Genomic DNA, 14,128 nt, shown 5'->3' with positions numbered 1-14,128 from the left:
ACGGGGTCCAATAAACATAGACTGCACTAGAAGCAGGAGTAGGAGTTATCAAGGGATCTCTAAAAAATATGAAGTTATGCCATCCCCACTGGACAAGATGTGTGAAAGTGGGGGATGAGGGCAAAGGTACTGTTTAATGGCTAAATACTAATTTTATAATCACTTTTAGAATACGTCACTAAAGTGCTTTTTCTAACAATGTTGTTTGTTATTCTGTGTAAATTACATTTAGTTTCAAGATGCCCAACATCTGAAAGATTGTTAACATTATTCCAAATGATATCAACAGCTTTCATGCTTCATGTGTATGCAAAAACAATTGTTTATTACGTCACTGAATTTTGTTCATGTTGATTTGTCTAGTTCACTGCTTATTATGTTTTTGAAGAGTTCAAAGAGTCTACAATGCAGGGAAGCAGACTGCCTGCTGGTACACCATCATACAAGATTTTCTGTTTTTAAAACAAAAATAATGAGACATTTATTTCATATAACAATTGCCTTTTCAGTTAGTAAAATACTGATGCCATGATTTTATTGCAAGTAATAGTGAAACTTACTCTGTTCCTTGAGGACAGCTCTAAGTGTCAATTCAGAATTTATCTGAAACTCGCATTTCCTCTGTGATCCATATGTGTGAAACATTAAGCTCTTTATTTCACAAAGCAGTCATTTCGCTTGTTGTGCTTGCTATCTTTGATAACATTTATGACTTAGTAGCATAATTTAAAGCAGTCTAATTTTAAGTACCCTATAATATTTATAACATTGGTTGATAAATTGAAATGAGTTCACCCATCATATGACAGAGTACGTGCGATCTTATGCATGTAGGATCTGCATACCTGCATATCTTTTAACTTTTCTTTAATTCCAGATCCTTTTATTTAATACAAAAGACATAATTAATAAGATAAATAAAGGAGGTCTGCTTTAATTCAGGGCAACAATACAACAAATACTTTCACAAGTCAGATATCAAAACATGTTCGGCACTTAATCAGGTTCTCAGAGAAACATGCGGACTTAACTAGCTGTTATGGACGATTGACACATTTTATGTTTGAACAGAAGAGGGCGAATTGCATTTATGATCATCACATTTAAACTAAACTAAATGATATAAACTAAAATACAAATTTCACTTGATAAAAAACTTGTTTAATTGGTTTTTATTTATTACAATACTTCCTCCAGAAGGTGTAAGTGACATTTTCATTGATCAAAGTTTTGTTGAATATTTAATTTACGGTATACTAAGAATGAGGTCTGGAAAGAAAATGTAAAAAAACCTATGACTTCTTATTAAAAGTTGACAACTTAAAAAATGCTTTTTATTTTCCAGGTCCTATTTACCAGTTTCAACAATAAAACAAGCAGTATATCAAAGTTTCAGTTACCAATCTTGATCATGATTTTCTTCAAGTTCAACAAATAGGTCTGACTTTTTCGTTGTTGGCAATTTCGAGTTTTAAAAAATGGAATCCAAGCCTGACTCTGCATTATATAACGCAGTTCATATTTTATCAAGGTGTGCTGTATTGAGTTGTATCAAAATACTCTTATAACATTACTGAATCAGGAAGATTAGTACATTAATTTTAATTTAAAAATTCATTAAATAATTATTCCAAAATGCAAATGAACTGAATCATATCAAGCATATAAAATTTTAAAAATACCAATATTATGAAACAAACTTGTTAAATGCTGATTAAAATAATCACAATGGTCTCTTGTGTCCTTGCTGTTTCAGTAGACGGAAGGACACTTCTACCTTCTTTTTGAGGCACATGTTTCTGCCATGTTAAAGAAGACTCCAATGGACTGCATATCAAAATTAGTGTGTTCAACATCATAGCTGCAAAAAAAATTCAAACTCAGCTGTGTACTCTTTTGGTTGATGCATTTTGCTTTCATGGAGGCCTCTTTGTTAGCTAAGCTTGCTGCAAGATTATCATGCATCCATTGCATTATGAGTGCTCGAAACTGGAGATGATAGGTCTGCACCTCAGTTATAGCAAAAGAGAGGGAACGTAATAAAAATTTTCCATTCTCTCTGATGGTAAATGTGGCGGTGGGAAATGTTGATGAGTTCACTATAGTTGGAATGTCTGGTTTATTTGATGGAATATTTTAAATCCCAGAGTTCCTCATCAATTTTGCTGCCAATCCGCATCACAGGTGAAAACAAAATTAGAACTTCTTCCACACAGTCACCACAGGCTCTGTGGTTGTTGGATTCTTTTATTCTCTTTTTGCTCTCCTTACCATGACGTTTGATTGCTTCATTTGTCTTCTGTCCTTCTGGGGTTTGTTTTTCTGATGGAACAGTTGTCTCTTGATTAGCAGCATCAGGGTGATAAGATTTTTTTCAGTCTCACTTCATTAACTTGGATTTTATACCCAGCAAGTTGGTAAGTGCCCTTGTCGGCAGCTGCAGTAGTAATGCAAGGCCCTTTCCAACTTGCCACCACCCCTCACCACACTCTAAATGTTCTTTAAGAGAACCTGGTCACCAACTTCAAAGCTTGGGAGGTTATGTGCAACATAGTACTACCATTTCTGTTTTGTTTGTGCTTTCTTAATGTTCTCTTTAGCAGTAGTACAGGCTATAGTAATAATAATAATAATAATAATAATAATAATAATGCTTTATTTATAGAGTGACTCATTAGTCAAGGACTTTTGTCCCTTGAGGCCCTCTTAAGGAAAGTATAACAATGCACATTATATGAAGATAGCAATAATTATTGTTTATTTTAACATGTTTAGTATTAAAATACTAAATTCCATTATCTATTAGAAACACATACATGCTCATGATATCTCTTCTTAAATACTCTAATATTTTCAGCAGATTTTACGTGTAGTGGAAGCTTGTTCCACAGAACTGTACCAGAGTATTGGAAGCTCTTTTTAAATTGCTCTGTTCTTGGTTTTGGTGCTAGAAGGTTTCCATGTGGTATTGTGTTGAAAAAGGACTGAATAAGTCTGAAGATACTCTGGTGCAGTTCCATGTAGACATTTATATAAAAGATCTGCCTTGTGAAAATCTGTCCTATCATATATTGAGAACCATGTGAGTTCTGTAAACAATGCTTTTGAGGGATGATCAATAGATGCATTTAAAATTACACATGCTGCTTGTTTCTAAGTTTAGAAATCCTGTCTAGCTCAGATTTAGCAAAGTTTCAACATACATTTGAACAATAATCCATTGCTGGAAGAATCTATGACTTGTAGTATAGTCTTATGTTATGTGTTTAGGCTCGAATAAACAGTAACACAAGAAAGAGTGAAAACAACAAGCTTTGAAAAATATAATAATTTATTTCCCTGGAAAAATTCTGTAAAAATGAAAAAATATGAACTTACGGTTTTAAGAATCAAATCCAAAAATAATCCAAGAATAATCCACGAATAAAATTTTAGAAGTCCTAATAATGAAATGTTCTAATGGTTTCAAGTTCCAGTCTCGACGAAGAATCCAAGATGGAAGACAATGACATATGCTGTAACCTGTAGTGTTGAAGTATACAGTTCCTTGTAGAAACAAGAAATATCACTCGGTTTTGGAAATCTGAATAAATGTTTTATAAGAGCTGTCTTTGTTCAAGAATCTCACATGAGCACACGTATTTTCCAGGAAAAAAGAATTAATCCTTTTGAATCCAAATAATCTGAAATAACCCCAAACGGCACAAGAGTCACTTTCCAGTGTAATAGCCCAAATGAGATTATTTCTCCAAAACAAAGGTTATATCGTATTCTAAAACTCAGTTTCGAAAATCCCCAAGTGGTGAAATCAAAAAGGGGAAGTCACATGACCGTGTTTACATCATGTACGCTTAACATAACCCTGACAAAAACCAATCATTTTACTCTAAGAAATAAAATTAAAATCATGACCTCGACAACAACCAATCATTTTAAAATAAAAATAGAACTTTATTTATGTGGTTGCAACTAATCTTCAATCATGGTCAGGATCTAGGCCAACACCTGCTGTTTACTAAAACGAACAGTCAAGGTCAAACTATTTTCTAAAAAAAAAGTGTAAGTTCCTAACAAAAAAGAACTACATTATTTTGATATATAAAGAAATTAAAAAAATAAAATAAAAAGATTTTAAAACTTACAAACAATTAAATCAGATATAATTAACTTCAATATACATAACAATAGGTTGTGACTTTCCATATTTAAATATTTCTTGAATCTGCTGAGTAGAGCAATTTTGGATGACAGTGTTTTACTAAACTTACCAATATGGTCATTTCATAAAAAATTATTATCTACGGACACAACTACAAGCTTTTCATGTTTGACACTTTCTAACGGATGATTATTTATTGCAAGAGATAGTTTTGGGTTCCCTGACTTGTGTGGCTTTTGTGATGTCCCCAAAATCATACATTTTGTTTTACCTTTATTAATTACCATCCTATTTTGTTGTGCCTAGTTTTGGACTCTAATAAGGTCCAAGTTTAATCTCATTTGGACAACTTCAGTATCAAAACTAGATGCATACAAGGTTGCATCGTCTGCAAACAAATCTGTATTTGTGGATTCATTATTTAATGGGAGATCATTGATATAGATAAGGAAGAGGAGAGGGCCTAAAACTGAGCTTTGAGGGACCCCTGAATGAACAGTGCGAGTTTGAGAGCTAATACTGCCAATGCATACTTGTTGAGACCTTTGGTTTAGGATTGATCTAAACCAGTTTAAAGATGGATTGTGGAACCTGTAACAGTTCAACTTTTGCAGCAGAATTTCATGTTCAACAAGATCAAAGCTTTCTTGATGTCAAGGAAAACAATCCCAGTCATATGTCCATTAGACCTGAATGGCTACATGCTTTTCAAATAATTTTGACAATACAGGTAGAACTGATATTGGTCTGTAATTCCCTGGATCCTCCTTTTCTCCTTTCTTAAAGATAGGTGTAACCTTTGCACAGTTCAGTGTTTCTGAAAAATTATCATTATACTTAACTTTATGATATGCAATAATGACTTTGTTATTATTGGTGCAACAATTTTAAGAATTCGTGGACCAATACCATCCAATCCAGAGGATTTATTAATATTCACCCTAATTAGCATATCAAAAACATTAGCTTCACTAACATTAACTACTGAAAAATAATTATCATCAGGAATTTAAGCTCTTATAAATGACAGAAGAGCATCAAGTTCAAATGGGTTGTTTGTCTGGTTCTGAATACTGTTACTGGAGATGCTTATGACAAAATTGTTGAATATTTCCACAATGTCTTGTACAGATGTTGCTATATCATCATTTTACTTAAGTCAAGGGGGAAAACAACTGTTCTTGGGTGGGTTCATCTCTTTTACATCCTTCCACAATGTCTTGGTACTCTTACTTTCATCAATAGCCTGTTTATAGTAGTTCTCTTTTGCATTATCTATCAGAATCTTAGTTTCATTCCTCCACTTTCTATAGCTTTTCATGTCCTTTTCCTTGTGGAAATTATCTCTCAGTTGTCTAGCCTCATTGATCTCTGGGGTAATCCACTTGGGTGTAATTTGGTGCTTAACCCTTTTTGTTTTAATTGGGGGATGCTTGTCTATGGCTGCATGGAGCATCTGATATCATTTGTCTATGACAGTGTTGACATAAGCTATATTGCAGACTGACTGTAACGGTTTCAGACCTGCCAACCCTGACAAGTCCATCTCAGTAAGACAGTTGATTTTTTTCCGTAAGATTTAACAGTTTTCAGTAAGGTGTTACAAAATATCAATAACTGCTATTCTAATGCTGGAAAATGTAATTAAAAGTTTGACGCGTCGATGATAAACATTATGTTCAAGTGAAAATTTTTTAAAGTATGCATAGACTTTATTTACCACTAGTACAGTTGCACAAACTCAAGTTCCAAACCCTATGCAGCTCAATGGCTTGTTCCTGTCTCTCAATTCTTTTCCATTTCACCTGACGACAGCAATCATATCTCCTGCCACGAGACATACTCAAATTGGCACATGATGTCCAATAAACGTAATTTTGTCCTTTCCAGCTTTTATTCACAACATTTTAATCATGCAGATGCTTCACATGAACAAATAGGTGCAGTTTAAAGCATCTGGGGTGCTGCTGTAAAGATAGTCTGGTTCCCTGGCTAATTTCACTAATTCTAAGAGGAAACCTGGATCCAAATAAAACATCGATGAACCAGTTATCTGAATTTTTCAGCAAGGATCATTTTTCTGTAGTTTTTGCTAGTATGCCTAAGTCCTTATTTTTAGGGTAATTTTCATAAGACTTACAGCAAAATCAAGATTTGGCAGGTCTGGGGTTTGCAAACTAAATCATTTAAGAACATTTCCTCATCAAACTGTTCAAAGTCCCTCTATTGGATATCAATGTGTTGACCATTTTTAGATGATTGCGGAACATGTCTAGTTATACAGACTGGGTAGTGGTAACTCATTAATTTCATCTGTTTTCAAGTTTATTAGTATAGACATGATAAATGATAGTAGCACTTTTATCTGTTACTCTAGTTGGGGTGTTAATTAATTGAGTAAAGTTTTAAGTTTCAAAGCTAAAACAGGTATATATTTTATGATGATATTAAAGGAACCTCCTCACTAAATCTTCAATTTAATACCCAAGGTACTTTTATTATGACTACAGCAAAAGTACCTCCAGCCTAAATCTTGAACAATACACCCTAGTTACATATACTGTTACTAAAAAGCTACTCCTGAGATACATAAACTGCGACAGTGTACAGAAAGAGAGAATTAAGCAATCAGATTGATCCATTTTTGGAGTAATTCACACTTATAGTGTTCCTGTTGTAAGTCTACAGACACATTTTATGTTGTATCTTACTTGAGAGGAAAAACTTTGTTTAGACTATTCAACGAAACAGAAAGTGCTCATTGTTTGGACTATATTATTATTGTGGAACTGTTGTGGTCAGCGCCATCTTGACATCACAATTATCGGGGGACCAGAACATTTCCGGTTTTGAAATGTATACAGAACTCTTCATTCATTTAGGACTTTCATAGAACTTTCGCAGTATTAATTTGGATTCACTTCATGACACTGTAAGTTCCTCTCACATTTTCATATATGACTTTGATAATTAAATTGTGTTAAGTTTTACAAAACTTGATGCTTTTGCTTCCTTCTATTACTTAGTTTGTGACCAGAGAGTCATAACACAAAGCATTCATTAGAAGAACTGCCTAGCTATAATATATATCCCCGCTAATTGATATATGTATCTATTAACATGTACAGAAGTAAAAATTTACTTACTGTTATGCAAACAGCCATTAACTTCTCAATATTTCAAATAAGTGCTTTATGTACTAGTTATTATCATATTTTCCCTTTTATTTCACTAAGTTCCAAGACCCACTATGAAGAAATTTTTTTAAAGCAATAAGAGAAATAAAACTCAGAGATTTCAAATAAATGTAGTACTATTTATATATTAAATGTACAATCAAGAACACTAGAACAATATGACATGTACGTCAATATTCTTTCCAAAGTTTATTCTACAAAAATAATGATGCATCGTGCATTTAAAAGAAAACAAAATACACAAGCTATGCTACAAAAAAATGTTCTGTACCTTTACCCTTAAAGTTTGAACATAATATCATGGGTAAGATTGACAATATTTTTTATGTGCAGATTTGTTAACTGTACTGACTGTTGCGCTTCATCAGTGTCACTCATGCCATGAACAAAGTGATTTCAATGAGAAAAAAGTAACTTTCTGTGCCACTTTTTAGTAAATCTACCTGCATCACCAAGTACTGGTCAAGTAGTGAAATTCTTTAAAGTCAGCCACAACACCTGTTTGATTTAAATATTTTCAATGGTTCATAGGTTATACCCATCCTGAGAAGTCAATAACCCCTTGCCATGGCCTTGCTCTTAAGACTGGGTGTGTGGTTATATGTGACACTATGTCTAGTGTTAGGGTTATCTGTATCATCTACTTATAGTTTTATTTAGATCATTTGGGTATATGACATTATATTTTAATTCTTTAATTCAGTGATTGGCAATCACTATAGCAAAGTACAAGCACACTACATTGTAGGAATCTCATTCATCAACCAAGGCAAATCACTAAGGTCAAGTCAACAACTATTCAGGTCAAATACACCACACATTAATTCGACTGGAGGTCATGTAAACATCACTTGAAAGTAGGAGCATTGGACCTGTAGAGCTATCATGCCAGCTCTAATTCTTTATTGGTTCAATAGTGTGAGAAGGTAGGAACATGACTGAGTCATTTTAAAATAATACAATTTAATTCTTTGAGAATCTTAAAGTGAATCAGATTCTTTTGATTTGACGTGTATATAGAGACTAAATAGTGAGAATATGTGCACCATGTTTTCTATTCTTCAGTAAAAGCCAGTTTGTAAGAGTTGTTGAGAAGAAATGGTGGGCATGTGATTTGGATTTTTAATGTAGCTGTAAGAATTTTTCAGTCATATTGCCATGATGTCTGCAGTGTGGCAGATTATAGTGATGTCTAGCACTGGGGCATCATTCTGCAGACATGTAGCATGATATCCCACCCAGTCATATTATCCTGATACCAGGCCAACCAGTCTAACCTGTTAATACCGAGCATCTAGCGAGGTAGCTGTTAGTATCATTTTTAAATGTCTTTGGTATGACTATGCTGGGGTTCAAACCTGCAACCTCCTGCATCCAAGGTGGATGCTCTAACCATTAGGCCACTGGAGCAATAGAAATTATAATTTATTTATAATATCTTTTGTTGGATGTAGCAGAGTGGAACATCTTTAATTGAAACAGTTAGTACCTATTGGATTATGTGAAAAATGACAGCATACAACTAGTTACAACTTCATCAAAATATTTTAAATTTTTCAAAAGTTATACATTGGACAAAGATGCCATTTACAGAATTACATTTTCACTTACTGTGACCTTGACCTTGAGTCAGGTAGTGTGACTATGGTACATGACAAACTGTCTAGTCTTGATATATATTTGGTCAACATATCAGTAAAATATCTTCAGTGGTTCAAAAGTTAAAACTCAGACCATGATACAAGTTACATAATTACATTTTCCTTTGCCCTGGCCTTGAATGTGAGAATGGAGCAGAGCTATGGAATACAACACACTTTCTATACGTGATGCATAATTCTATAAAGTTTCATTTAAATATCTTCAGTACTTCAAAAATTATAGACAAAGATAGTTACAAAATGAAATTTACAGGTCATGACAATCACCTTGCGAGAGGGGACCTCGCTATTGTATGCAACTTATTGTCTAGTCATGGTAAATCAAAATGATAATAGTAAGGTAACAAATAGTTTTGAGGCTTAGACCCATTATATCTCAATGAAATATTTCATGCTAGAAAAAAAGGCAACACTCCCAATTTAAGATCAGTTTCAGCTAACCAACTTCCCATCACAAAACCAAATAAGGAAGTCTTTAAGAAAAGTTGTCAACATTCAGTATCACTAATTTGGAAAAGAATTCCAAAGGAAATTAGAGAAAATACAAATATAAATGTATTTAATTATAATCTAATTGAATCAATGAAGAAAAGAGAAACCTTTTCAATCTGACAAATACATTACAACATAACATATAAATATATTAACCTTCCATTTCTTGTATATACACAATGTGCGTTGCTAGAGCATGTTAGTTTATATTTTCTGTTTATTAAGACTATATTGTTACATATATCTGATTTAATTCATATTAATTAACTGTTTGTCAGTTTTAATTTTTTTAAAATTCTAATATATGCTATTATAATGTAAATTTATTCACTGGAGATATTTTTCCAGATAATCAGTTGACCTGAATCATTCTTTCGTAAACACCAGGTGTTGATCTAAATCCCAACCTTGTTTCAGATTTTGTAGCAACCTTCGTAAACAAGTTCTATTTTATTTTAAAATGATTGGTTTTCGTCAGGGTAATTTTTGGTGTACGTGACATAAACACGATCACGTGACCCCCCCCCTTCAATTTCACAATTCTGGTTTTTCCATTACTGCGCATTTGTTAGTTTTAACAGAGATGCACAGAGAGAGATTTCTCAGTTTGGGGCTTTTTACACTGATGTCAAGTTACTTTGTTGTAGCCAGATTTTGAGTTATAATTTTCTTCAGATTTCAAAAGGATTAATTCTTTTTTCTCTGGAAATATTTTGAGGATTGCTCACACAGAAATTTTGGAAAGACACTGCTTACAAATTTAATTTGGATTTCCAACACTGGAGTGTCATTATTTGTATGACTACAGCATACGTCATTGTCATCCATCTTGGATTTTCTATCAGGATTCGAACTTGAAATTATTAGAACATTTATTACTAGGACTTTTGCATTCGTGGATTATTCTTGGATTATTTTTAGATTTAATTCTTGAAGTAAGTTCTCCTTTTTTCATCTTTACAGAATTTTTCCAGGCAAATAAATTATTTGTTAAATTTTAAAAAGCTTGTTTTTTCACTCTTTCTGTGGTACTGTTTATTCAAGCCTAAACATGTAACAATATACTCAGAATGGAAATATGCATATAACAGAGGACCAGAAGAAGGCTTAGTACCATGCAACTAATTGTCTAACTCACTTTAAATATAGTCGTTATTATTATTAGTATTATTTATTTTTATTATTATTATTACATCTATTATTATAATACAAGAGCAAAGTTTCATGAAAATCTCTCCAACCATTTCAAAGTTATGGTCTACAGAATCTTATGAAACGTGTTTAGGCTCTAATAAACAGTAACAAAAGAAAGTGTGAAAACAACAAATTTTGAAAAAATGGAACAAATAATTTATTTCCCTGGAGAAACACTGTAAAAATGAAAAAATAAGAACTTGCATTTTAAGAATCAAATCCAGTAATAATCCACGTATTAAATTTTTTAAGTCCTAGTAATGAACTGTTCTAATGAATTCAGGTTCGAGTCCTGGCGAAAAATCCAAAATGGAAGGTGATGATGTACACTGTAGTCAGTATGGTGCTGTAGCATCTACAGTTCTTTGTTATTCCACAAACAATATTATTCCTGTGTTTGAATTTCCATATACATCAAAAAATCAAAAAAAGTTACAAAATTTCATTTGATTCATTCAGTTACCTGCTTCTTGCTGTAATCCTTCAGAGCATTTTCATAGCCCTCTTCTAGTCTTCCAAATGCAATATTTACTTCAGTGGTCCACCAAATCTGGGTACCACAGAGAGCAACTTGGGCCGGGAAGTCAAACAACCACTGGTCTCGTGGCTTTTCCTCATATGAGCTGACAGCCTCTGTCATCTCATGGCGCACTGTGCTACACTGAACATCCAGGAGTCGATTCAACCAGTTCTCAACCTAACAAATAGTATTCATAAAGTTAAACAAAATTATTACAAATTAGCATAATCTAGTACACAATCTTTGGGGGTTTATTTGTTGCGGGGTTTATTGTGTTCTTTTTTTTAACAAACTACAGCTATCTGTGATGTATGCATAACAAAGGGACCCATTAATCAAAAATTTACTCAGAAGGGTCTTAAACAGCAGAATTTGTGTTGGCAAACAAAGTATTCTGGTCATACAACTGCTCCAAATGGTAATGTGGAATGTGTAAATAAGGTTATTCAAGGTCTCACCAGTAAAAAGCTATAGATTAAACCTTTAGTTACCATTGTGGTATGTATGCATACATGTGACAGAACAAAAAAGTCAGCTTACAACAAAACCGGAGATTTGCAAATTTTGTTATTCCAATGAGGACCCAAAGCTTAGATCATTATGTGAAAAGTTTTTATTCATTTTATGAGAACTTTTTTGTGGTTTAACAACTCAAGGAACATTATTTGACTATATCTAACAACTGACCTGCTACTGTAAATGGGATATCAAGTGTGGCTATAAAGCTGGCAAACAGCATCTAGGCACATACATCTGAATCTAAATTCAATACAGATTCAAAGAACATTGATTTCAGTGATAGTACATTTATTGTCAAGTTTAATATGCTGTAATATGCTGCATGACTGTTATTCTTGCCACCATAGCTGATTTTCAAAAATCAATTCAATGGAAAAGGCAGACTGCATATTCATAACCCCTGATCTTAATTCAAACCAATGAAATCGCTGTGTCCATCCATCAATGTATTTCAAGCAATATTTTACTTGCTTAAATTTTTGCATTTTAACATTGAGAGATAATGCATACTTACCATCTCAACGAACTTAAAACACTAGAGCCAAACTGACTGTTTTATGCTAAGCTCTTTGGTAGATCAACCATAATCAATTAATTGCTTTAATCCTTTCAGAATGACTTCTGACACCCATAATATAACATAATCCATGCTGATAAATTTCAAACAGTCATGCCAACCAATCTTGCTGACAGAATCAAAGGGGTGTTATGCTGCTTGAAGCTAGGAACTAAATGATCCTGCCTTGCTAATGTCAGTTTGTAGTCACATGTACACAAGGCGGACAGAAGACATCTCATTTCAGGAGGAACACCATCCAGTACACATGGTTCACATGTATGCATGTGCATTATCTAAAATAAACTTCTACTGCTAAATGCATGTAGACAACACTTGCTCTCCAATGTAACTTATATGTGCTAACATAGCATGGCTTCTGACCCTATTGCTGTGTATATGTATGTACTGGTAACAATGGATTCGCTGAAAGTACATCAGTATATATCTCAATATCATAACCAATAAGAGAAGAGTTTACACAAAACCTTGATGCATGATAGGTTATATTCAGACAAAAATGGTTTTCCTTACTTGAGAAATCCATTGATAGGTCAACAGATTTCAATTAAAATCATAACAGCCAATTTTAAAGGTTTTTGATGAACAGAGCTTCAAAACTGGCTTGGATATTATTGTCAATTCAATTTAAACAACTGATATGTGATTTCCAGACCTGCCAATGTCAACGAGAGCCCTTGAAGGAGATTTTGAAATTTTTTCAGGGAGATTTAAATTTTTGTAGGGAGGATTTCATCAGAGGATAAACATGCTGAACACATTACAAAAAGTGAATGTTTTTCAAGTAAACATATACTAATTCAATTCTAACATGGTTTATTTTTTGATATAACAATATATAAATAACAGACTGAACAAAACACATTAACCCATTAAGGTTTTTGTCATTTTTGCCTGAAAATCGAGTAGGAAACACATTTTGAAAGCTATTTCTGAACAGATCCAAAAACACTAAATCCCCGGTTATCTTTCAATATCATACAGCCTAGTTGTGTTAGAAACATCGTTTTTCATTGGCTATTTGACTCGTGCATGATCAGAAGGGTAAAAGTTGGAGTTTTGTTTTTTTTTTTTGTTTGCTAACGGAGCCATTATTTTCATATTGAGACCACTCTTTATTCCAAATGCCCATCTTATCCTACTTTTTGCAAAGCTCATCTGTCTGTTTGCAGTCCATACCGGTTTGCCTTAGATCTGAGACCAAAAAGTATAAAATCCAGACATAAAATCCGGTTCCGACCATGGGCGAATTTTCGGTAGAAAAAAGTCGGGTCCAAAAAATGAGGTTTTTTAACATGTATTTTGTAGTGCAACTAGATATTCCAAATTATTTGGTATCATTGTAGAGCTACATCTGTCTACCTTTCTATAATACAGCCACTTTAATGTATCATGCATGATCATGACGCTACAGAGTTTGGCAGTAGGCTACTACCTCCTGCCCCGTTAAGTCGTTGCTAGGGGTTAATGTGTTAACAGTGAAGATCAATGAACACTACGCCTGGAGAGACATGGTTGTTGCTCCTTTGCATCTTTTAAGCTGAACTTTGTCAAATGCTCTCTCTGAGCAAACAATGCCTTCTTGTTTATCAACAAGAAGACTTTCTAGTACCTCAGTTTTCACACTGCTCCTGAAGTTAGACCTAGTCTTCTTCACAAAACTAAATATTCTTTCACAGGATGCATTGCTCTGAGGGATGGCAAGGATATGGCTCAACACCTTGGCAATAAGTCCAAAATATGCTTAACCCATGCTATCTCTGGTCTCACCAATCTTCATCCAAGTTTGGTCCATGGCAGCTGCTGAAT

General features: G+C 33.5%; 1 protein-coding gene across 1 annotated transcript in view; it reads right to left on the bottom strand.

Moving 5' to 3' along the window:
• LOC149775161 (dynein beta chain, ciliary-like) overlaps positions 1-14,128 on the bottom strand; it is a 315,340-nt gene that overhangs the window by 168,607 nt on the left and 132,605 nt on the right. The window contains exon 21 of the mRNA XM_089944132.1: positions 11,167-11,400. Within this exon, the coding sequence (XP_089800258.1) occupies positions 11,167-11,400 (234 nt within the window). The remainder of the gene's footprint in view (positions 1-11,166; positions 11,401-14,128) is intronic.

The sequence above is a fragment of the Sinohyriopsis cumingii genome, chromosome 19 (assembly GCF_028554795.1).
Source record: "Sinohyriopsis cumingii isolate HCF-2022 chromosome 19, ASM2855479v2, whole genome shotgun sequence".
In the NCBI taxonomy this organism is placed as follows: Eukaryota; Metazoa; Mollusca; class Bivalvia; order Unionida; family Unionidae; genus Sinohyriopsis; species Sinohyriopsis cumingii.
The sequence above is the reverse complement of the archived record's forward strand: the minus strand, read 5'-3'. Positions and strand labels throughout refer to the sequence as shown.